The sequence below is a fragment of the Bubalus bubalis genome, chromosome 3 (assembly GCF_019923935.1).
Source record: "Bubalus bubalis isolate 160015118507 breed Murrah chromosome 3, NDDB_SH_1, whole genome shotgun sequence".
NCBI classification, from domain to species: domain Eukaryota; kingdom Metazoa; phylum Chordata; class Mammalia; order Artiodactyla; family Bovidae; genus Bubalus; species Bubalus bubalis.
Genome location: NC_059159.1, coordinates 125,701,371 through 125,726,475, shown reverse-complemented (window position 1 = coordinate 125,726,475; position 25,105 = coordinate 125,701,371). Strand labels below are relative to the sequence as shown.

Here is a 25,105-nt window from a genome sequence, read left to right as displayed (position 1 = left end):
CTAAGTCGCTTCAGTCGTGTCCGACTCTGTGTGACCCCACAGACGGCAGCCCACCAGGCTCCCCCATCCCTGGGATTCTCCAGGCAAGAACACTGGAGTGGGCTGCCACTTCCTTCTCCTGGGTTCAATTCTAGCACTGCCACTGATTAGCTGTGTGACCGTAGACAAGTTTCCCACACTCTCTGAGCCTGTGTCCTCACTTTTAAATTGGGGGGTGGTGCTGGGAAGAGTGAAGGGGAGGACCAATACCTACCTCGCTGGGTGTTTTCAGCATTAAATTAGCCCATTTCATGAAGTGTTTAGAAGAGCGCCCAACTCATGGTATTATTTTTAGCAGCAGCTACTGATGATGAAAAGGAGACAGCAATCCTCATTTGGTTGACTTTACAGGAATGAACAAAATAAAACTCTTGAAAACGAAACTCTGAAGTTATATATAAGTGAGAAATTTGATGTGTGGTGCATTAACTCTCACAAATATTAGGAGACTGTAAGAGGCTAACATTTCCTACTCTACTTGCTAAATAAACATTGTGGCTATGATACAAGAAACCATGCAGCAAAGTCTGTAGAACTTTTTATTGAAATAGGAAACTAACTTTCCTTTATAATTTAATTTAGCAAAGCCAATATTTGAAGATACGATTTTTAAGAGTACCAATTTAACACTTTAAGAAAAACACACCCAACCCAAATTTAGAACACTGATTACTATATAGAATGAAAAGTACTGACAAAGAAAATGCTGTCCCTAACTTGCTATGTGATCTCATACAAAGCCCTTCCCTCATGGGCCTTGTTCCCCACTCCATCAGCTACAATGGGCACAGAGTGATCTCTGGGTGCCATCCAGGTCTGCATCCCATGGACCCGAGACAGGATTTTTTTAGACCAACAGACATGTCCACAGCTAAGGCATTGTATTTCCTGAGCTGACACCCCCACCTAGTGTGCATGTGAGAACAGACACCAGTGACCAGCCACCCAGGACCTTCTTTTTCTCTCTTGAATAACCTGCTACTCAAAATCTGATCCATAGACCAACAGCACTGGCATCGTCTGGGCGCTTGTGAGAAATGCAGAGTCTCGAGGTCCATCCCAGACCTACTGAATCTGAATCTACCTTTTGACAAGATGCCAAGGGATTCCCAGAAACACGAAATTTTGAAAAGCACTGCTTTAATAGGAGGAGAAAAGGGAAGCTAGTCAGGACAGGAGATTTAATTTTAATATACATTCAGAATTGACCCATATAAATGAAACAAATCCTTCCCAACTGACACTTAAGAAGACTATCATGCAATGAAGGTTTAGGTTCTTGGGAATTTTTACAAGTTTTCAAAAACGAACCTCCTGGAATGGTAAGTAGGCATCTGATATGGGCATCCCTGAACCAGAGTTTCAAAGGCACTTGCACAGTCTACATTGTTATTAATGGAATAATCATACTGATGAGTCTCTGCTTCCAGAAATTCAAAATTCAAAACTCAACCATTCTGAGCTCCCAGAGGCCATCTCAGGTCCTAACCACATGGCCCATCATGACACGACAGCTGATTTCTTCAAAGCCAGCAGGACAATCTCTCAGCAGGTGACCTCTAGAAGCTGAGGTTCTCAGTCCTACAACCTTGAGGACTTGAATTGTGCCAACAAACTGTGTTTGGAAGAAGAGCCCAAGTCCCGGCTGAGACAGCAGCCCTGGTCAACACTTTTGATTTCATCCAGTGAGACCCAGAGCAGAGAACTCAGCTAAGCCATGCCCAGACTATAACCTATAGGAACTGGGAGACAATAAATTATGCTGTTTTAAGCCACTCTGCTTGTGGCAATCCATTACATAGCAATAGAAAACTAACACAGATTTTGGTACCTGGAAGTGAGATGTGCTATATAACAAACACCTAAAATGTAGGAGCAGCTTTAGAACTGGGCAGTAGGAGGAAGCCGGAGGAATTCTGCAGGACAGGATACAGAAAGCTTATATTTCCTTGATCAGACTGTTAGTAGAAATATAAATGTTGAGGACATTGCTGCTGAAGGTTATGAAGGAAGAGAGAAACATGTTACTAGAAAGTGGGGAAAGAGCCTTATTACATAGTGGCAGAAAGTTTAGCAGATTGTCTCTGGCAGTTATGAAGAATTTTTAAGAGATGAACCTGATTAGATAGCTAAGGGAACCTAGTTCTGTTGCTAAGATCTCCAAGAAGCGCTGAAGATGCTGCCTGGTTTCTTCCTGCTGCTTACGATAAAGTGCAAGAAGAGAGAGAGAGAAGGGAAGTCATAACACAAAAATTAAGCAGGACTGAATTATTTAGGAAAATTTTCAGCCTCTCCAGTTGGCAAAAGATGCTAAAAGTCAGAATGGCTGCTGAAAATGTGGCACAGAGAAAAGGCTGAGTACGTGACTGTATAATCTTCCGTTAAGACCTCAGAGAGATCAAAAGGTCACAGTCACACAAAGAACCTTTTTAAGAGATTAAGAGTGTGTGCACGTCACGGATCTTCTTGACTAAACCGGGGGCATCCAGGAAGCTTAAGGTCATTATCGCTCAGCCATCTAAATAGGAGGCCAAGAGAAAAAGGGGATTTATTTGAAACGATCTGTGGATGTGGCTTCTGTCAAGTGGAGTGAAAGCAGTGAATCCATGCAAGACTCACCAAGTTCTTGGGGATTATCTCAGCAGAAATACTGCCAGCTTGGACCAAACGGAACAGAGAAAAAGAAGAAAATAGAAAGAGGCGGCTGGACACCCAAAATTCTACTGGCAAGAAACAGGCTCAGAAAACTACTGCACTGCAGATGTGTTGTCATAAAATAGGAAGAATGACAAGAAGGTGGAACCACATCCCCAGAAGAAAGAGCCAAGAGCCCCCAAGGATTAGTCCCAGGTCTTGAAACTGAATCAAGAAAAGTCGAACACCTACCTGATTTCAAAACCATTATGGACCTGTGTTTCCTTTTGACTTTCATTTCCTCTTCTTTGAGCCAGAGTATCTATAAGCACTATCCTATTCCTTCCCACCACTGAATGTCGGGAGTGCTGGGGTGGATAAACGGGCTCTTCAATGTAACAAGTCCACAGATGGAGAGCAATTACGTCACAGCAGCTGCACACGCTGAAATGATACCCAGGAGCCACACCAGGACCTGAACCTGATTTAGACTTCAGACTTTTTTCTCATGAGATTTAGACGATAGAAATATGGACTTTGAACTCATACTGTGATAAGATGAGACACCTGGAAACCTTGGGAGGGAATGAATGTATTTTGCATGTAGAAGGGATGTGAATTATTGGGGACAACATGAATTGTTAAAACTGTACGGTAACACATTTAATGTTTTAAGTTGCTAAGTTACAAAGGCGTCAAAGCAACTATTAAAAGTATATTCAAATAATTAAAAAAACTAAAATCAAACTAAAGGAAAACATGCTAACAATAAGTCAATATTTAGGAAATCTCAGCACAGTAACAGACACTACCAAAAAGAACCAAATGGATATTCAGATTTGAAAAATAATTGAAATAAAATAACTACATAAGCTCAAGAGCAGTTTTGAGTTGGCAGAAGAAATCAATGAATTTAAAGACAGAAATTACCCAATTTGAAGAACAGACGGGCATAAAAAATGTTTGAAGAAATAATGGCTAAAAACTTTCCAAATTTATTTTTCAAAACATTAAATCACATTCCAAGCTCAATGAACTCTAAGTACAATAAATACAAACCACATTTAGACATATCTTAAACTGCTGAAAGACAAAGAGAAAATCTTAAAAGCAGTAAGAGAAAAATGACTCATCACATACAGATAGCAAAATGATTAATGGATGATCTCTCATCCAAAACAGTGGTGACATTATAGTGGTGTAATCCCAGATTCATAGTGCTGAAAGAAAAAAAACCTGTCGGCTAGCATTCTATATCCAAGTAAACTATCTTTCAAAATTTGAAATCAGAATAAAATCATTCCCAAATAAACAAAAACACAGAATTTATTGCTAACATATCTATCCTGGATGAAATACCAAAGAGAGGCCTATAGTGAAAGAAAATTATACCAGAAGGTTATTCAGATTTATTGGAAGAAATGAAGAGCATGGAGTATGGCACATTATGTGGGTAAACATAAAAGACTGTGTATTTTGTACATATATATTTTTTCTTTTTATGCCTTACTAAAACAATAGGCAAACCACTCTGTTACTGAGTTTATAACATATATGTCCATAATAGCACAAGGGAGGAGATAGGAGCTATACTGCTACAAATTTGCTAAGTTTTATGGGAATTAACACAATATTAAGAGTGAAGAAGACTGCAATAAATCCAGGAAGCAGAATGTAATCCCTTAGTGCAACCACTAAAAATATAACTGAGAACTTAACAGAGGACATTGCTCTCCCTATTATGCAAATGAGGAAACGAGCGCTGGCAGGTGAAACAACCTACCCCACTGGGGCTGCCCCCAGGATCCTGACTGCACACACCAGGACCAGAGGCCAAGCCACACCTTCCAGTGGGGCAGGCGGAGACCTGCCCAGGCTGACTCCTCATCCATTAGACAAGGCAACTATCCTAAAAATATTGAAAACTGTCTTCCAGTCTGTGAAAATAGTTTTCTTGACACCCTGAATATTTTCATTAGTTCTTCCACCCTAAAAATTACCAAGTAGAAGCTGCTGGCAAGAGTAAGAGGGATGACTTTTCAAGCAAAGCTAATTATCATCAGTGCCCAGTGAACACACACAAAAATACTTGTGTAGCCTCCCAGCACTCATGATGAGTTTGACTGGCATTCATCTTCTGTCTGCCTGAACTGTGTTCCTATACCTTGGGAGGGGCTGACTCCCCTTCAGCGGAGCTCGGACTGACACTGCAGGAAGCGGGGGAGAGGGTGCAGGGCAAGACTTCTCACCTCCATTACAGGCTGAGAAGGCATCTCCCTTGTTTTATAAGTTACCCCAATACAGGAGGGAAGCTTTGGCTCCACAGCATATTACATTTACAGGAGAACTGAGCTGTGCTGGAAGGAGTTCATACTGTATTTCTGCCTGCTGTATTTAATCCTGTAAAGATAAAATAACTGAATTATTTAATACTTATTTTTGATAAACGCCTATTGATATTTATTGTGCTTCACATTTTATAAAGTGCATTTGTGAAAGTGGAAATGTAATGAACTCGTACTGCATGCCAGGGACTAAGCTAAGTCCTACCCTGTTCTATGCTATTTAGTCCTTGCAACTACTCCACGAGCTTGCTTTCATTCTTCTCATTTCACAGATGAAGTGAAGTTCAGAGGGGTTTAAGATGCATCAGATTGCTCCAAGCCAGGTTAACTGGATTTGTTCCTGGTTAACTGTTAAACTGGATCTCTCAGAGGGAAACATGTAGAAAAGAGCCTGAGACAAAAGTTGAAAGTTGATGCTTTTTCATCAGTTGAAGACATGTGTCTTCATCTCTCACATCTGCCAGACTGCAAAACCAAAGATTAGCAATGCTCTTGCTTTTAAAAAAAAAAAAAAAGAAAAGAAAATCACTCCTCTTGACTTCATCAGGATGACAAGATCTCAGAATATCAATAGATCTGGAACTGTTCACAAATCATAATTATGAAGAGAAACTGTAAAGTTGCTGCAGCACAAAATCCAATATGGATTTCAGTGACCAATTATTATTAATGAACAAATCTGAAAACTGAATTTCACCAAGAGCATTAAATTTCTCCCTGACACTAATGTGTGATAAAAATTAAAAATGATATAAACATGTTTTAAAGTCATCCTGGTGGCTGCTAAAAGAAGCCATCCATATGGCGGTTAGGCATTGTCAGAAGCCCACTCTGTGGGGTAGAAGTTTATATTAGCCCCCTATGTCAAACTGTTCCCTTGAAATTTTAGCTTTGGTTAGTCCTCTTTGACTAACATAAACTTTAACAGCAGTTTTGACTACAGCAGCAACACATAACCAAGGAGCATTCTTAGTTAAATAAATGTAGATTATCTCCAGGACCTGAAGGAATCAATATGTTCCCAGTGTCCACACACCTATACTGAGAAAAGTCTAACCCAAAGTTTAAGGTATTGTCAGTTTATGCAAAGTCCATTACATGAGTCTATTCTCCAAGCAGACATCTTCATATCTGGGGATCCTTTCAAATATGAAAATAAAATATTTACCTTTTTGCTATGGGGAATAAAAAGACATGACAGTAGAAAATACATCCTGATAGAAAAATAGTTAAAGTTTTTAATTCTTTAAATACCAAGAGTTAACATTTTGTGACTACCCTTTGAAAACAGGGTATTTGGGAACAATTTTGTTTTCAAAATCAATACGAATTGTTATTCACATTTTTACTAAAGCCAACATTCCTTTCATAAATCACAAAATGATTTCCTTACAAAAAGAAGAGCAGCCAAGTGTTTGGTGGGTCTGTCTCTGTGCTTAGCTAAGTGTCTGTTAAATACAGTCCAGGGCTTCCCCCATCCACTCTGACGGGCTCCGTCGTACGGTGACGCTTCACACAATGTGTTCCCTGAAGAACCATTTCTGATGATCCGAGTTGGTACAGTCTCGTAAGAGTGGTACGAAACTGTCACTCAAGTCCTTCCTCTCAGCCTGAACACATTTCTTGGACGGTACATGAAATAGAGAACCATCCTACAAAAGATAATAGACATTGTGCGTTCAAGAGAATTACAAGCAATTCCTGAGAAAGTACCTTTTCCTTAAAATGTGTTAAGTGCTCAGGGTGATTTTTATCATTTCAGGAATACTTATTGAGCAGTAAGTGTCTGCAGGTATGAAGGCAGCCCATGACCATCTGTGCATACAGGAGAGGCGTGTGGAGGCTTGTGTCACGCTTGCCTGTCCTGGGAGCTCTTCAGGGGGTCCTCGACTCTACCATCAGGGCCGATGGTGCCACCTGCTGGCTGTTCTGGGATCAGTCAGACCCTATATCTCCCCTCTTAATTCTCTGCGACCCTGTGGACTGTAGCCCACCAGGCTCCTCTGTCTAGGGGATTTCCCAGGCCAAAATACTGGAGTGCATTGCCATCTCCTACTCCAGGGGATCTTCCCAACCCATAGACTGAATCTGTGTCTCTTGCATCTCCTGAATTGACAGGTGGATTCTTAATCGCTGCGCCACCTGGATCAGGACCCTATCTCACCCCTACTGATGTTCTTTTCCTTCAGAGTAATCAGGTCCAAAGGTCCTTTATTAATCTCTTCCACTTCTCTTAGGTCTCTGGAGGCCTCTTTCTCCTGTATTTAAGTGGAGAATGAGGGAACTTGGCTTTAGTCCCAGCTCAGCCACAGACCAGCTGGGTGAGGAGACAGGTCACCAGAGAGGAAGCAGGGCCCGCAAACGATGCCAATGTCCAAACCCCAAAGGACAATGGCCCTCTCTAAGTCCTCTCCATCTCTTCATTTCCCCAACTGTTGCTGAGCTCACTTTCCAAGTCTCTCCACAGTTTCTGGAGTTAATCTTTCCCTCTCTTTCTCTCTGTTGTAAGCTCAATAATATTAATCTGGAAAGCCCTTAAAAGTGTTCACAAGTTGCCTTCAGAATAATGTGAAAGTAAACAAATAAAGCATCCTTTCTGACACCCCTCTAAAGAAACTTGCTTAAATGTTCACTGAAATTTAAGATTTTTAAGATAAAATTTTAATGGCATTTCAAACCAATTTTGTGATTTCTACCTTGCATTACTCTTCTTTGAGGTCTTACAATGGCTTCCCGTTGGAAGAAAGAAGGGAAGGGCAAAACTTTTGGGGTTTACAGAAATATTTTCCCTATTATTTTTTGTATCACACAGCACTACAGTGCCTGGCTTTTCCAGGAAACCTGAGAATTTCATTGCTGATCTTAACACTTTCTACAATAAAATATATTCTGACTTCTAATTATACTTAGAATTAATTCATTTATAAGTAGTACAGATGGATCTTTCCATCCCTGGGGCCAGGCTGGGAATGAAAGCTCTTCATGGAGATAAAAGTGACCTAATTCTTTCTTTTGAATTATTTTCTTCAGATTTATGTCCTCAAGTGCTTTTTAGTGAGTCACTAGATATGACTGATGGATGAGTCCCACCGTGAGCTTCTTACAAATGTGCAAGAGGTAGTGCCCCTCAGACCTGAAATGACACCCAGTTCCAAATCAGCAGTGACTCTTCTGACGGAGAACCAACTCCATCAGAGAAGTTTTCTTGGTTATTGCACCACAAATTAACAATGTAGAGCTTTATAGCTTCCAAGGACTCTTTCTGGCTGCACATCTATTCTTCACTAGAGGTAGATAAGGCTTCGATTATTATCCCCACTTCAGAGCTGGGAAAGATGAGCCTTAGACAACAGGAGTGGCTTAAACTTGGGTCTAATCTCATGTCCTTACACTTGGTGGTCTGTTTCATTCATCTGAACCCCTGAACCCCAAGTAATCTCCAACTGCACTGGGGATAGCGCCTCTTCCTATTCCAGTCAGCCACAGCTCAAGGTGTAAGGGGGACAGGAAAACTGATAGGGAGTGGACAGGGAGAAAAGAAGGGAAGTGCTACCGGTGCTGGATGCCATGGGACCCCTCGGGTTCACCTTGAAGTGCCTGGTCTCCTGTAGGGGCTGCATCCCTGAGACTTACCAGGGACTCACTTTACCTCCACAACCCCCTCTGCAGGCCACGGGATGGGGAGCCACAGAAGGAAGGCATGAGATGGGTCGCCTACCTCCTGAAGGATGAACTTCTGGTCCTCTGGGGTGGTGTTCTCACACAGGTGCATGATGAGGACGTCTGTTCCTTCCACCACTGCCACGCAGCCTTCTGGCTGGTGGGTGTTGTAGCGTATTTCATTCTGGGATGTGTATTCGAAAAACTAGAAATGGAGTAGCCAACATGCACCAGTTAGCCTCTGATGTGCAAAGAGGGCAATCTTTAGAGAGAGGAAGAAGAACCTGGGGTAACCGGGGCATGGGTGCTGGGGTCCTCACACCAGCCTGTGTCCCCGGAGCAGCCTGTACACCTCTGGAGAGGTGTGTAGCCAATGTGAATGGAGGGGCCCTTCTCGTTTGCAAGAGCATGAGGTGGGGGATGGCCCGGGTCACCCCGCACCTGCTGTGCCTAACCCCGGGCTCGTGCAAAATGGCAGGAAAGAATATAGACTGGTTCCAGCCCTTGAGGGCTTTCTGTGCCCTTGACCAGCCACTTCCCCTCCTTTTCTTCAGTCCTTTCCTCCTCCTTCCCCCGAAATGAAATGGATGCAACCATGTCTTGGAAACCACAAAGTGCTGTACACAGCAGACAAAGGATGGCTAACAGGAGGACTTGCTCTTCAGAGCAATGGTTTTCTTACCCTAGGTGCCTAGGGAAAATGCTGATTCAGGGTCCTGGTCCCAAAGAGGAAATGAGGGTTCCCTCTGTCTGAGACGGGGCCGAAGAAGCTGCTCTTTCACACTTCTAACAAGACAGGCAGCTGCCCATCTGCCCCGCTCCACCCCCTTGCTTCCAGGAGATTTTGACACAGGTGACAGGTTCCCAAGGCACATGGAGTAGTGCTTCTTAAACAAATCTCCCTTGAAAACCAGTCAAGACTAGAGGTGGGTTGGGAAGGGATGGGGTGGGTCTGGGAATCTGTATTTCTAAGCTCTCAGGTGATGCTGATGGTACCACCTTTGAGGAGTGCTGTTCTAAAAGGGGTTGAAGAACCTGAAAAATTTAAGGCTGTAGGGTCTGAATTATGAAAGTTTACTGTTGACCATAATGGGGCCTAATATTCAAACGGAATCAGAGTGAGTCCAGGTTAGAGGAATATCTGAATGCCTACCCTTCGTCTCCGGTATCTCACCCTTTACTCAGGACAGCAGGCTTTGAACGTCTAGAACCAACGCTTTGTTCTCTCCTGCATTCCCCCTGGCCCCGCCCTGGCAGTGTGCCTGCTTCTCAGGCCAGGGTCCTGCTCCAGTACTCAGACCTTCCAGGTCTTGCTCCCCTGCCCAGCCTGCAGTTCAGCATTTAACCCAGACATATCCACCTGGGCCCTGACTGAGGAAACTGCCCTAAAAATTGCTTTGTAATGTGGCACTACATATCAAATCCTATAATTCCATGTAAGATTTAATTCTGAATAAGTCATCTGAAATGCAGATCTGCTTTCCTTCATTTTTTCTTTCTGACCAAAGATGTTAGCAGCAGGGTTATTTATAATTACAAAAACAGGGAGGAAGGAATTGGTTACCTCAACAGTAATTAATACAGTCACACAAAGGACTAGCAAGAGGCTGTTATGGACGATGTTCTCAAAGGATCTCTAACAACACATGACAAGTATGATTAAGTAATGGACACGATAGACTATAAAACATGCAGATATTACAACAACCATTTAAAATACATAATCCCCCCCCCCAAAAAAAAAAAAACATAATCCCAAGGTCATGCATTAAAAAAGATGGGAAGTAAATAAATCTTAATTAAAATGGTGGTCATTCTGGGTCTTGTCATTTACTATTTGCTTCTACTTTTTATATTTCCTAAATGCTCTATTACGAGTACATATTACCTTTATAACAAGAAATCACATATTCAATGTTTTAAAAACACACAGATTTCCCCTCATCTCACTCTTTAAAGGCCCACACCGATGATCCCTTGAACACAGGGCCTCCCGCTGTCCACTGTCCTTCAGCCTGGGAAGGTCAAGCTGTTAAAGCAGCAGCCCCTACCTGGTTCTGACCCATCCCGTGACAGCGGTACAGAATGACCTGGTGTCCTGTGATCTCGTGCTCGTTGGGAGGGTTATAGTCAAAGCAGTAATCTCTCAGTCCTTTGTTCTGGAGCTAAGCAAAACATAAAGGTGGCATTTGGTCCAGGTTTATACACAACAGGTTCCACCCAGGGCTGTGAAGGCAGGTAAATGGAGTGAGAGGAGTGGCTGCCTGAAGAACCAGTCTCAGAGCTAAAAGCCCCTTCCATTTCTAGTCTTAAACGTCTTTCCCATTCTATACCAGAGGCAGGAATCATAAGCCCCATTTTTTAAAATTAACTTTCACTGGAGCAGAGTTAATTTACACTGTTGCGTTAGTTTCTGCTGCACAGCAAAGTGAACCAGTTATACACATATTCAGCCTTTCTTAGTTTCTATTCCCTTATAGGTCATTACAGAGTACTGAGAAGAGTTCCCTGTGCTATATAGTAGGTTCTTATTAGTTATCTATTATATATATATATAATTGTATGTATATGCCAATCCCAATCTCCCAATTTATCCTTTCCCCTGCTCTCCCTACTTGTAACCGTGTTTGTTTTCTACATCTGTGACTCTATTTCTGTTTTGTAAATAGGTTCATTTATATCATTTTTTTTAGATTCCATATCTAAGTGATATCATATGATTCATACACATTTTAGGAAGATAAATTTGAGGAGCAGAGAGATGAACTCTTTATGGCCTGAGAGCTCACACTGCTTCATGTCTCATTAGCGCAGGCTTATTGCTTTACTAGTCCAATAGCTGGGTCGTCACCTCACATATGCACCAAGTGTGTGCTCAGTCCTGTCTGACTCTTGTGACCCTAAAGACTGGGCCCACCAGTCTCCTCTGCCCATGGAATTTTACAGGCAAGAATACTGGAGTGGGTTGCCATTTCCTACTTCCCGACCCAGGGATCGAACTGCATTTCTTGGATCTCCTGCACTGGCAGGTGGGTTCTTTACCACTAAAACCACCTGGGAAGCCCTGTGTACCAAGGAGTTCCTGATATTACATTATCTTCAAAGGATACCCCAGTTAAGAGACCTGGCACTTCTCAGATCAGAAGTCCACCACCGTAGACTACAAGGACAGTATAATAGAGAGCCGATGGTTTGCACACAGGTCATACAACACATAAGTGGAGACACCTGAGTCTTGAATCCAGGACCTCAGAATCCAAGTCCAGTGCTCTCTCTATCACTCAAGGTCATCTCTAAGGTACTTTTGGATCTAAATCCCTTTAATTATTCTAAAAGCAAAAAGCCCTGGAAGATTCCATGCTTCCACCTCCCTTCCAGGAGCCTCCAGAAAGAGACTCAGTTCAGTTCAATCGCTCAGTCGTGTCTGACACTTTGCGACCTCATGGACTGCAGCATGCCAGGCCTCCCTGTCCATCACCAACTCCTGGAGTTTACTCAAACTCATGTCCATTGAGTCGGTGATGCCATCCAAACATCTCGTCCTCTGTCATCCCTTTCTCCTCCCACCTTCAATTTTTCCTAGCATCAAGTACCTTCCAAATCCCTTTCTGAAGAGTTTAAGGAACCTTCCCTGGTGGCTCAGTTGGTAAAGAATCACCTGCAATGCAGGAGACCCAGGTTCCATCCCTGGGTCAGGAAGATCCCATGGAGAGGGAAATGGCAACCCACTCCAGTATTCTTGCCTGCAGAATTCCATGGACAGAGGGAAATGGCAACCCACTCTAGTATTCTTGTCTGTAGAATCCCATGGACAGAGGAGCCTAGTGTGCTACAGTCCATGATGTCGCAAAGAGTGGACACAATTGACTAACACTTTCACTTTCAAAGAACCCTTCACTGGCTTCTTCTGAACCCCACTCTGGCCCTGGCCTTTGTCCACCTTTGTCTAGCTTGGTTCTGGGAATAAGACTCAGCCATATAGAAAGAAGGAATCCATAATCCACTGGCTCATAAAACAGAGACCTCCATGTTCTTCAGGTCCCTTAACTTTGTGAAGGAACCTGGGAACAGGATAGGTGAATAATCAGGGCATCTTAGGTTTAGAAGAACTCAAATGTTATGAAGCCAAGTTGGCACTCTTGACCACCAAAGGACCTCAACCTCAGATGAGTTCCCAGATTCAAAAGAATCTGGAAAGAAAAAAAAAACTAAAGAAGAAAAGGGAGAAACCCCTAACGATTAAAACTTAGATTAATTAAGCTAACTCTATCAAGTTGGTGATAGACTTAAAGAATGATTTTGAATAACTTTAGAGCATAGTGTGTTTGACTACACCTTCTTAGTGAAATATATTCTATAAATAAATAGAGCTGCAAAGGAATCTTTAACTTTATTCAGGGTCACACTGTCAATGGGAGGGTGGGGCAGAGGAAAGGGAAAGCAGAAGAGGCAACATCTTCTCGGTAAACACAGAATCTCAGGGACAGAGTTCATTATATCACTCTCTCTCTCTGCATTTCTGCATGTTTAACATTTTTATAATGAAAACTGAAAATACCCTGCTTTGCAATTATCAAAACTTGCAGAATGGAACACCAGCTCTTCTGATGAACACCACAGGGCAGAGGAGGCCTCCCTAAGTTGGTGGAGTTCCAAGCAAAAGCCAAAGGTGCGGGACACTTGAGTTGACCTCATCCCACCAATATTTCTTCTAGGTTTTTTGAAATAACAGAAGTGACTCCTCTTCCTTACTATGGCTTTTGTGGATCCCTGAGTCGGGAATTAGTAACTGGTCCAGTTATTGAGATTTGAAGTCATGTGATAAGGAGTTAGTTAAAAAAAAGACTAGGAAACACCAACTGATCCTCAGTTTCCATCTGTAAAACAGGAGGCTGTACTCACCAACTGAGAGATGCTTCCAGTGCTGACATTCTGGACCTGAGGCCCAGACACTCAAGGGGAGAAAGAAGGACACTGGATGAGAAGGGGGAGCCCTATGAGAGAAGTCAGCTGTCCCCGCAAAGAGGCGTTTCTTTTGCAGGGTTGGTCACTCAGGAGACCAGGTCACTCCTGGAGGGCAGAAGCACATTGCCCAGCACAGGCCCACCTCGCTCACCATCCCAAAGAAGCCAGGCCTGTCCTCAGGCACGTGCAGCTCTGGATACACGGTATTCAAGAACCACTTGAAGTCCTTACACCCAAGCCTTGCACGGAGCTGTCTCCTCTCTGTCACGTCCCCAAAAGGCTCCTGAGAAAAGGACAAAATGGTGAGCCCCTGCAAGCCACAGCGCTTCCTATTAAAGCCTTTCATTCACCCAGTAAGCCTTTATTGAGCACCTATTGTGTGCAGAGCCTGCACAGGACAGAGAGGATAAGAAACAGTCTCAGACATAGTGGCAGCACCCCAGCAGGAGATACTGTTGCTCAAACAACGACATCCCCAGGTGCTCTTGCTGCAGGGAGGTGTGGCCAGGTGCAGGAAGGAAGGACACAAAGCCCCTGCTGATGGGTCAGGAGCTGAATCCAGGGGCTGCACCGGCATCCCTGGCCCCCTGTGATCACAGACCAGCGGCATGTGAGTAGCACACGTATGTCATAGTGTTCTGATAGTTTTACCACTGATACCTGCACACTCACTTCCAAACAAAGGTAAGTATTCTAGAGGTAATTATGAATGAAAACTTTCTTATGTGCCCAATCTATTCAAGTCTAAATATATTCTTCCAATAGTAAGAGCAAAATGCTACAATGATAAATACTTGTTTTATGGACGAAACCAATGATTACGAGTTTTTGAATAATCAAATAAAGCAAGCATCTATTTAGTACAGCAAATGTACAGCCATGAGAGCAATGCTGAGTGCAGAGACAGGACTGTCCCTGTGTTATGCCATTAAATGGTTAAAATTTGACAAGTTAAAATATTTAACAAAATGATAACAATAAAGAAAAAGTCTGAATAAAATTTCAGGTTTCTGCTTATTTTCTAGAAGTTCATTTTTCAATGAGAGTCATTGTGACCTCATCTTCAACCAAATATCAATTTCAACATTATGCCACTGGGCATTCAGACAAAAGGTGCATGAGTGCCCCTCTTTCTAACATATTATTCTTTGGGAACCCTCAGAAAGAGGGATTGATCTGTGGGTTTTAGACTGGGTGACAGGGAAGAGCAGATATTTCTAACCTGCAGCCTTGGGCAAGACAGAGGAAGCAGTGACCCTGTAGCCCAGAGGCAGAGAAAGGCCACAGTGGAGGTCAAGGTGAGTGTCCACAGGGCTCCGCAGAGCAGAGAGAGTGCCACTGGAGTGGACCCAGTTCTTCCCACATCTGCTACGAGCCCTTGGGCAAGTTCCTTAAATCACTCTCTCTGAACTTCAGTTTTCTCATCTACAAAATGAAAATCTCCAAGTTACTCTGAAGGACTGCTGTAAAGAGTCACAAGAAGAAATTTACAACAAGTGGTCGGGAAAGAGGCCTTGGAGCCAACTTTCTTGTCTTGCCACGTGGCCCCTTAGTGACGTGAAGATAGGTCAGTGGGAGCCCCGTCCTGGCGTGTGCGGAGGGTGGCCTGTTAGTGGCAGTGGGGCTCTCTGATAAAATGTTATTTTTGACACTAAAATCAATACTTGTGGTGCCTTCACACTTTCACGGTCATTCTCAGACATGAGGGTCCCGCAGCGTGCACGTTCCCAGTTGAGGTTATAACTCAGCTCTCGTCCTGAAAGCAAGTGTCCTGTTTACTACTTAGCACCAGGGTTTTCAGACTGTTCTGTACTGTGTTGGTGATTTCACTGTTTAAAATGGCCCCCAAGAGTAGTTAGTGCTGTCCAGTGTTCCTAGTGCAAGAAGGTGGTGATGTGTTGGAGGGAGAAAAGAGGTGTGTCGGATTAGATTCACCTGGGTGTGAGCTCAATGCAACCAATCAACAGTATACATTAAATAGATTATTTAAACAGAAGCACACATAAAACCAAGTTATGTATTGATCAGTTGATAAAAATGTCTACCTGCAAGAGGTCTGCAGTAACCTAATCCTGTATTTCCCCCATGATCAATGGCTAAGTAGTCAGTCCCAAATTCAGTGATTGTGGTTCGGTGACTGTATGGAGCATAATTATGGTAAGGAGTGAGAATCAACTATCTGTTGTTTATTATAAGTGAAGGAATACAGTTTTCCTCTTGGGTTGTGAGCACCCGATTTCCTCTCTATTTCTGGAACCAGATCTACCACAGTAGGAGGCCAGAATCAGCTGCTTTTGTTTGGATGCGGCCAGAAGGAGTGTGGGTGTACAGGGGGGACTCACCAGGCGGGCCTGGGGATTGCGATGGTAGTAGAGCTCTTTAAATTCATCCATCCACACTTCAGCTGCGCGGACACTGTTGGCCAGGGCCTTGTTGCGGGAGTAGGGAGCTTGCCTGGGGAAAACGTGGCCAACGTGCGAACACGGGTGTATCTCCAGGGTCCCCCCGCACTGCCAGATCTGTGCACAGAGCGGGGAGGAGGCGGGGTGATGGGGTTGAGCAGGGAGTGAGCTGCTGGTCCACAATGCTTACAGTAAGGAGGCTGGGCACACAGAGGTCATGGTAAACACTGCCAAGACCTCACCCTCCATGAGGCAGGTGGCTACTTCCCCAGAATATTCAGGACCAGGATGCAGTTAAAGAGCAAGAAAGCAGCCCCAAAGACAAATAAGCCATCGGAACCCAGACCCCAAAATCCATGCGCGAAGGCTCATGCACTTGACGCCTAGGAGCACCCACAGTGGACCTCACTGGGAACTCACTCACTTATTAGGTAAAGCACTTGTTGATTACCTGGTCTCCTAGCCATAGAAGATAGGAAAGCAGCAAGTAAGAAGAGAGGTTTGGAAGGGGGAAAGGAAGAGCTTCTAGAGGCAGGCAGATCAGCCTGACACCTAGGGAAGAGGCAGAAAGACTGTTAAAAGCACACCCCAAAACTCAGCACACAGCCATTTGGAGCCTTTTCATGGACATATGACCAAAGATAGCTGCTGCCACTGCTAAGTCACGTCAGTTGTGTCCGACTCTGTGCGACCCCATAGACAACAGCCCACCAGGCTCCTCTGTCCCTGGGATTCTCCAGGCAAGAACACCAGAGTGGGTTGCCATTTCCTTCTCCAATGCATGAAAGTGAGAAGTGCAAGTGAAGTTGCTCAGTCGTGTCCAACTCTTTGCGACCCCATGGACTATAGTCTACCAGGCTCCTCTGACCGGGCAAGAGTATTGGAGTGGGGTGCCATCTAGTGCTTATAATGGGGGGCAGGTGTGAGTCCTCAGTGGAGGGCCAAAGTCTTATTTATTAATTCTTTTAAAGCAGCAGACCATATAAGATATTCCTCAATTTGAAAATTTTCCATTTAAAAGCACAAACATTGACATAAGGTTTTGATACTTAAAATGCAAGATTCAGTTAACTAGGAAATCTACCAGAATGCTAAAGCTTTCCCAAAGGGGCATCTGTGTATCACACACAGCAGAATCAATGTATGGGCTTGTTACAAAATGCAGACACCCAGTCCCTACCGTAAGTCTATCAAATCTGACTTTCCAGAGACCGTGCCTATGAATCTGCCTTTTTAACAAGTTTCCCTAACAAATGTTATATATGTCAAAGTTTGAAAGTCACTGTGCCCAATAAACAGAGAAGAAAATGGCAACCCACTCCAGTATTCTTGCTGGGAGAATCCCATGAACAGAGGAGCCTGGTGGGCTACAGTTCATGGGGTCGCAAAGAGTCGGACATAACTGAAGTGATTTAGCACGCATGTGCCAAATAAAGAGGCTACTTTATCAAGCAGCCAAGGAAATTAAGGCTCCAAAACATGGGCTCAGGAGGTGCCTGTGTTTAAGTGAAGAGTCTGTCACGTGCTCTTTGATCCTGGGCCAGTCACTTCCTCCTCCACCCGCCATCCCTCCCCTCAGTAAAGTAAAAGAACTAGGTGACTTCCAAGAACTTTAGCAGCCCCAAATCTATTAAATGTGTATTTTAAGAGTATTTATAGGATATGTGTGGCATTATATTCTTTCAGGATTATTGGATAAACTGCCAATATAGAGGAAAAGTCCACCAGGCTCTCCTACCAAAGCCATCATTCCCAGAGAGAGACAAAAAACAGGTTAAGAACTAGTGGAAACAGAAGACTGGGGTACTTACCCGAAAGGAGAATTCGAGGTTTTCTCCACCCCAAACTTCCATTCCTATATCATAAGACCCCAGGTATTCAAAGTATTTCTTACTCACAGCAAACAGCCCACCAGCCATCGTTGGAGATCTAGAGGCATGTGAATCATAATTCGAGGTAAGCAGCAGGAAATCATCACAGTTGGTTTCTACCACAAACCTTGAGTCCATTCACTCACATAAGCACATCCCGAGTTCACGCTCTCTGCCTAAGAGAGGCTAGCAGCTAAGATGGGCCAGCAGCTGGATGTCCCCCACAGCCCTTGCCCCATAGCCCCAGCCCTGGGGAAGCTCCTGGACATCTCACTAGGCAACACAGAACTCTGTGGGTGACTAAGGTCAACCTGGGACCCTGTGGAAATACAGAAGAAGCCATGAGATAGGGAGGGAGATGGCAGGGCTGAGTTTCTCAGAGGAGGAACGGTCTGCAGAACAAAGGGGAGTTAGTCCAGAAGAGGAATGATTGGTTCTCCGAGAAGACAGGAGCATGACCACAGGCCTAAGGGTGAGTGAAACCCCTGAACTTCTAGGAGCACAGACAACAGAGAGAGATGAGAAGTGAGAGGCCAAGTTCTGAGAGGCTGGCAGGAGCCAGGCTTGGTGGCACTGCTCAGGAAAATTCTTAAGGAAAAGAAACAAGACACAAAAGGATAAATATTGTGTGATTCTACTTATATGAGGTACATAACATAGGGAAATCCAGAGATGGTTAGTTAACAGGGGTTGGAGGAGGGAAGGAAAGTGAGGTACTGCTTCATGGGTACAGAGTTTCTATACAGGACTTCCCAGGTGGTGCAGTGGTAAAGAATCCAACTGCCACACAGGAGACCCAGGTTCAGTCCCTGGGTTGGGAAGATTCCCCTAGAGAAGGAACTGGCAACCCACTCCAGTATTCTTTCCTGGGAAATCCCATGGACAAAGGAGCCTGGCAGGCTACAGTCTAGGGGTCACAAAGCATCAGACATGAGTTAGTGACTAAACAACAACAACATTAGATGATGGAAAAGTTCTGGAAATATATAGAGGTGATGGTTGTACAATACTGTGAATGTGTGTGACGCTAGTGAATTGTGCATTTAAAAACGGTTAAAAAGGGTAAATTTTATGTTATACATACTTACCAAAATTATTAAAATATAACAATATAAATCCACATATATAGCAAAGATTTTTATCAAAAATAAACAAATACTCTATAAAATGAAAAGAGAGGCAACGGCTAACCATCCCTCCCAAGAGCCTTTACTGACAAGTTGGCCAGATGCGGTAAGGCACTCAAAGAAGTAGCCCCCGACCTGATGACATCGATGGGGGACCGCATGCGGATCCTCTCCTTTTCGGGAACCGTGTGCCACGTGAACACCAGCCGCCAGTCAAAACCGCCGATCTGGGGCTCCCCAGCATTCCCCAGATACTCGAAGGTGTTCCAGTCAATGACATCAATCACAGGGCACACCACCGCCGACTCCTTTTCATGGATCCTGGAAACAACCAGAACACCCTGACATTCTACCATGTACGGGCAGGAGGAGGACCACCAGGAAGCCTGAGAATCGAGTTCCCTCAGCCTTCCACTAAAAGGAGGAACGCCTGTGTGGAAAGGCCTGCTTCTCTTATTCCAGGTGTCTGCAGCCAGGTCAGCCCCGGCAGGTGAACATCATGGGGGTGCTGGGTGGAGGAGGGGCAGGTACAAGGATTCTAGCCCTGGTATGTAAAGTTCCATAGCTTCAACAGTCTGATTCCGTCTAAAGATATTCTGGTTAAACTTGAATCCTTCTATGAAACTCACAATGTCAAAATCCAAGCTAACTTTTAAAGCAGAAAGCAGACTTTCAGTTTCTCAAGACTGTAAGCGATTTCTTCCTGTAATCACAATGAAACATCTTAAAGTCGAGAAATAATTATTTTCTTATGAACAGAGATGCACCCAGACTAAGGGGTCTGCTTTGGAACTAGCAAATACATTTCAATCCTGCCCCTTATTTGCTGTGTGACATTAGTGTTGTCATCTAACCACTCAGAGCCTGATGCCTCTGAAACAATACTACATACCTGGAGGGTTAACGTGGACTCCCCAACAGAATGTTTGTAAGAGGCTGGCAGAGGACCTGGAACTACAGCTATACTTTTCTTTTAATCTTCTTTATGGTTAAATGTTACATATAGTGGAAAATGTGATAATTTCTTGTTGCAGCCATCAGCCTGTGCACAGGCTTCAATGATTCTCTCCACAATCATTTTTACAAGCCCAACCATCTTTCAGCAGGCTTCCAGACTGTGTTTCTTAGCATCTGACAGCACACCAGGAAGCATGAACTGAGACTGGACCATATGTGAACATCAGATTTCTCTGGATTATATTTTGGGGGCAGTTCTCTAGAATCTGCCTATAAACCCATAAGCCATAAACTTGTGACTTGCATCCAGCGGGTTGGAACCAGGGGTAGCCTAATTTCTACAAGAAAGGGAAAACTGGAGGGAGCCAGTACTGGAGTAAAGGATTCTAAATCACAGTTAGAGAATGTGCTGGCCCAGTTGCAGCGGTTACTGGCATCTTGGGAGCCAGGGACCAGGGATACCAAACATCCCACAGTCCAGTCCTACACAGCAAAGAATGGTTCTGCCCCAGATATCAACAGCAGCTCATAATGCCAAGAGCACAACCTCATTAATGTGACAACCAAGAACATCTTCCACTTTCAAAAGCCCCTAAGGGAAGGGATTACTGTGCCTGGCTGAGACCACACCTGAGGGACAGTCTATAGTCCAGTGTCTCAACTCTGAGGCATACCCAATTCCCCGGGGAGCTTTTGAAACATCCAGAAGGCCAGGAACCACCCCAGAAATTCAGATCCAAATAGTCTGCTACAGGACCAGGACTTTTTAAAGTTCCCCAGCTATTTCTAATGGGTAACCAGGGGAGAATCCCTCTGACTCCAGGTATGGAACAAGGATGTGACTATGTGGAATGCCACCTCACTCTCTCCAAAGGGTGGACTGGAGTGGATTGGAATTCCAGATGGCATTTATGCATCAGCTGAAGGGGAAAAGCGTGCACCCCCGCCTATGATTTTAGATAGGACTAGAGGTGGCCCTCTGTAGGCAAAGTGCAGGCAGGAGGGAAGGGTGAACCCATTAGGCCAGATTGCAGAGGGAGCACCCAGCTGTCACTATGTTTTAAGTGATCTCAAGACTCCAGCACTAGGCTGAGGAACCCTGAGTCCTTGCTGCTGCTGAAGCCCGTTAGAGCTGAGGGAGGAGAATGAGGCATCGAAGGTCCAGGATGGCAGAAGTGTCAGCAGAGCCTGGTCTCATGCAGGAAGGAAGGCGAGGGGGTCCCCAGCTCTTCCAGATAGAACTTGGCAACTAAGCACTGGGGGCCAGGGGAAAGTAGTTTCCCAAATGCACAAACTCTGATCTTCCAGCCCTCTACCCACTCCCCACACTGGGGACCAAGCAGAGAACCTGCCCCTCCTTAGACATTCCTCTCGCACCCGGAGGAGCTCAGGGCTTGCCAGCCCAGCTCCTGATGCAGAATCAGTAGGGAGGGAAACGGAAGAGAAGAGAACAAAAGTCAGCCAAGGGTGAGCCACAAGAGGCTGTGGGACAGCAGGACAAATGGCATTGAAGACGTGGCCATATTTATGCTTTCATGACTCCATAAAATTAGATATTAAAAATAATATTTTATGACTACGGTGGTGGTGGTGGTTTAGTCGCTAAGTCGTGTCCGACTCTTGCGACCCCATGGACTATAGCCTGCCAAGCTCCTCTGTCCATGGGGTTCTCCAGGCAAGGATACTGGAGTGGGTTGCCATTTCCTCCTCCAGGGGTTCTTCCCAACCCAGGAATCGAACCCAGGTCTCCTGCATTGCAGATAGATTCTTTACCAACTGAGCTACAAGGGAAGCCCATATTTTATGACTATATTATAGGTATAAAGACAACCCAGGCTATATTCATTATTGTGATATTCAATTTCCATTCTGATTTTAAAAGAAATTATCACAATTTTTTTTTGGGGGGGGGTCCCTTAAAGTTTCACAGGTGGGCCCTAGGCATTGTTGGTACTGGGTGTAATGGTTACTGGCTTGAAGGAAATACATCAAAACATATTCTCTAGGAGTACAATTCTACGTGACTATTTTTTTCTTGGTTGATCATACTAAGTTTTCTACAATAAATGTGTAAAATAAACAGTAATAAAAGCAAACACTCATCTGGGGCCTCCTGTCTACTGGCATGTTCTAAGTGCTGGCTATATATTAACTAACTTAACAGCCTCCACAGCCCCAGGACATCCCCTCCATGTGGGAGGACACATCCCCTCCACGCCAGGGGGCAGAGGCTCTGGCCAAGGAGCCACTGAGCCCAGCACCCCTACCTCCCACGCCAGTTTGTCGGGGACCCCGCCACCCACAGACGCACCTCTGCAGCAGTGGCTCCAGCCAGCCCTCGTGGCACTCGCAGTGGCAGTCCAGAAAGGTCAGCACGCCGCCCCTGGCCACGGAGGCCCCTAGCAGCCGTGCTCGCACCAGGCCCTCCCTCTTGTTGGCGCGGATCAGGCGGACCTTGGGCAAGCCCGCCAGCTCGGTGGCCAGGCGCTCCTTCAGGTGTTCTGCAGATGCAAGCAGGACAATGAGGGTCACCGCCACACATCCCCAGTCGCATCCTCCCAGGGCCTCCCTGTCCCAAAAAGAAGACTAAACAGACACGAGCCTCCTTTGTTCTGCACCAGGGATATCCTCACTGTTCCGGGAATCAAGCCTGGAAGCCCCTGGCAAGCTGGGAGGCAGGGGTGGAGGATTCTAGAACCACTGAAGAAGGGCTCCTGCTCAAAACACAGGTAGGTAGATCTGTACTCTTGCAAGGGGTGAATGTGGCATGTGGATCTATCTCAATAAAGCTATCCTCCCCACCAAAAGTACCCTGACTTGTAAACATTTAAATAAAAGCACAAGAACCATCCATTCACAATTTTTCCAAAAAATTCTTATATGAATGTTAATTTATGTTAATATATAATACATCATAAAATTTTAATTTACATGGAACTATGTTAACACAGATTTTATTTATAATTACATTAATCCAAATTTTCTCAGAAGCACAATTCAGTTGGCACAGTAGTAATAATAATAATGGTGGCCAACATTACAAGGCTGAGTGTGCTAATTACTACTGTCCAAGTGATTCACATAACTCACCCTATGACGTAAGTACTACTGTGTGCGTGTGTTCAGTCACTCAGTCATATCCCACACTTTGTGACCCTGAGGACTGTAGCCTGCCAGGCTCCTCTGTCCATTGGATTTTCCAGGCAAGAATGCTGGAGTGGGTTGCCATTTCCTCCTCCAGGGGATCTTCCTGACCCAGGGATCAAACCTGAGTCTCCTGCGTCTCCTGCACTGGAGGCGGATTCTTTACCACTGAGCCACCTGGGACGCCCCTACTACTACAGTACTACTGCTGTACCCATTTTATGGATGAGGACACTGAGGCGAGAGAGGCTAAGTGATGAGCTGAGGTCCCAGACAAGAGAGCAGAGGGGCTATGATTTGAACCCAAGGACTCAGGCTCGAGTCCACAGCCTTAACACTGCCTCCAGAGCTTTCTCCTACAGCCTCTCATCCTTATTAAACAAATCCAAAACTTGTCAGGAGGACATGCTTACCCCATTTTGCAGAAGAGGAAATGAGTCCTTAGGAGCTGAAAGGACGGGCACACAGCTAGAACTGGCCCCGGGACTCCTGACTCCACACACAGGCCCTGGAACTAAAGGCCCCAATTCACACCCCTCAGTGGGTCAGGTGGGAACCACTCAGCAAAATAAAAAGGACGGCATCTCCCCACATTGATTAATACGTGGGCTTTGTCTCAAAGTCATCCTCAGTCATCAGTGAAGGGGAAAACTTTGTAAAATGTCCTAAGTTGCTTTGTTGTTGGTGAAATGTTTCTCTAAATATTCTTGATACTCAAACAAAAAACAAAAACAAACATTCATTGACTGATTTTTCAACCCTAAATATAATTGCGTACAAGCGGATAGCAGGAATAAGGGAGGAGACTTCCCAAGCAAAGCTAATTAGTAGCAGGGCCCAGTGACCACACAGGAAAATGCTGGTGCAGCTCTCCACTGCTCATTATGGGTTTGGTCGGCATCAATCTTCTGTCTGCCTGAACTGTCTTATCCCATCCTGGAAGGTGCTGACAAGTCTCATGGGCTCAGGCTGACACTGCAGGAAGGGTGTGAGGAGGGTGCAGGAAGTGTGGGAGGAGAGCGCAGGGCAGGACTTCTTCCTCCAGTACAGGCTGAGGGGAGAATCCTGGTTTATACATCACCACCATGGGGACGGAGAACCTTGGCCCCACAGAACCTTGCATTTACAGGAGAACTGAATTGTACTGAAGGGGTTCATACCATATTCCTGCCTGTTGAGCAGTGGCTTCGTCCCATAAAAAGAAATAATCTGATGTCTACTTCTGAATGAATACATTTCTGAAAGTTTCAGGCACTTTACAGTTTTTAAAATATTTCCTAAAAACAGAAGTTATCATTGAACAAGTGCCAGCAATGTGCCAGGTCCTAACAAGCTACCACCTCATTTAATCCTCACAATGACCCTGCAAGGTAGGAACTACTATTATACCATTTTACAGGACTGGAAGCCAAGGTTGAAACTGGTTAAGCTCTATGCTCAAGAGTATACAGCTGCAAAGTGTTGGAGCTGGGATTCTAGGCTATGTGGTGTGACCCAGAACCAGTGTCTACATAGACATATTTAAAACAACCCTGGGAGGAAAGAAAATGGAGACACGTGCCTACTATATGCTGGCTGCTACATGAGGTTCTGTGTTACACGTGATCTCATTCATTCCTCACCACAAATCTCTGATTTAAATGTGCTATATGCTAAGTCACTTCAGTCGTGTCCAACTCTTTGCAACTCTGTGGACTGTAGCCCACCAGGCTCCTCTGTCAATGGGATTCTCCAGGCAAGAATACTGGAGTGGGTTGCCATGCCCTACTCCAGAGAATCTTCCGGACCTAGGAATCGAACCTAAGTCTCTTATGTCTCCTGCACTGGCAGGTGGGTTCTTACCACTAGTGCCATCCAGGAAGCCCTGATTTAAGTGTACATAAACTCATTTACAGATGAGAAACCAAGAATCAGAAGACAAGTGACTTGCCCGAGGTGTTGTGACAGGTTATGATAAAGCT

At 44.7% G+C, this 25,105-nt stretch overlaps 1 protein-coding gene across 1 annotated transcript in view; it reads right to left on the bottom strand.

Annotated features, from left to right (window-relative positions):
• Nucleotides 1–3,645: 3,645 nt before the first annotated feature.
• Nucleotides 3,646–25,105, bottom strand: part of GALNT12 (polypeptide N-acetylgalactosaminyltransferase 12) — a 34,581-nt gene continuing 13,121 nt past the window's right edge. Inside the window, exons 3-10 of the mRNA XM_006063437.4 lie at nt 22,312–22,501; nt 19,179–19,364; nt 17,857–17,974; nt 15,986–16,162; nt 13,795–13,926; nt 10,730–10,843; nt 8,737–8,883; nt 3,646–6,670 (exon numbers count right to left, since the gene is read on the bottom strand). Coding sequence (XP_006063499.4) covers nt 6,530–6,670; nt 8,737–8,883; nt 10,730–10,843; nt 13,795–13,926; nt 15,986–16,162; nt 17,857–17,974; nt 19,179–19,364; nt 22,312–22,501 — 1,205 coding nt within the window. The 3' untranslated portion in view covers nt 3,646–6,529. The remainder of the gene's footprint in view (nt 6,671–8,736; nt 8,884–10,729; nt 10,844–13,794; nt 13,927–15,985; nt 16,163–17,856; nt 17,975–19,178; nt 19,365–22,311; nt 22,502–25,105) is intronic.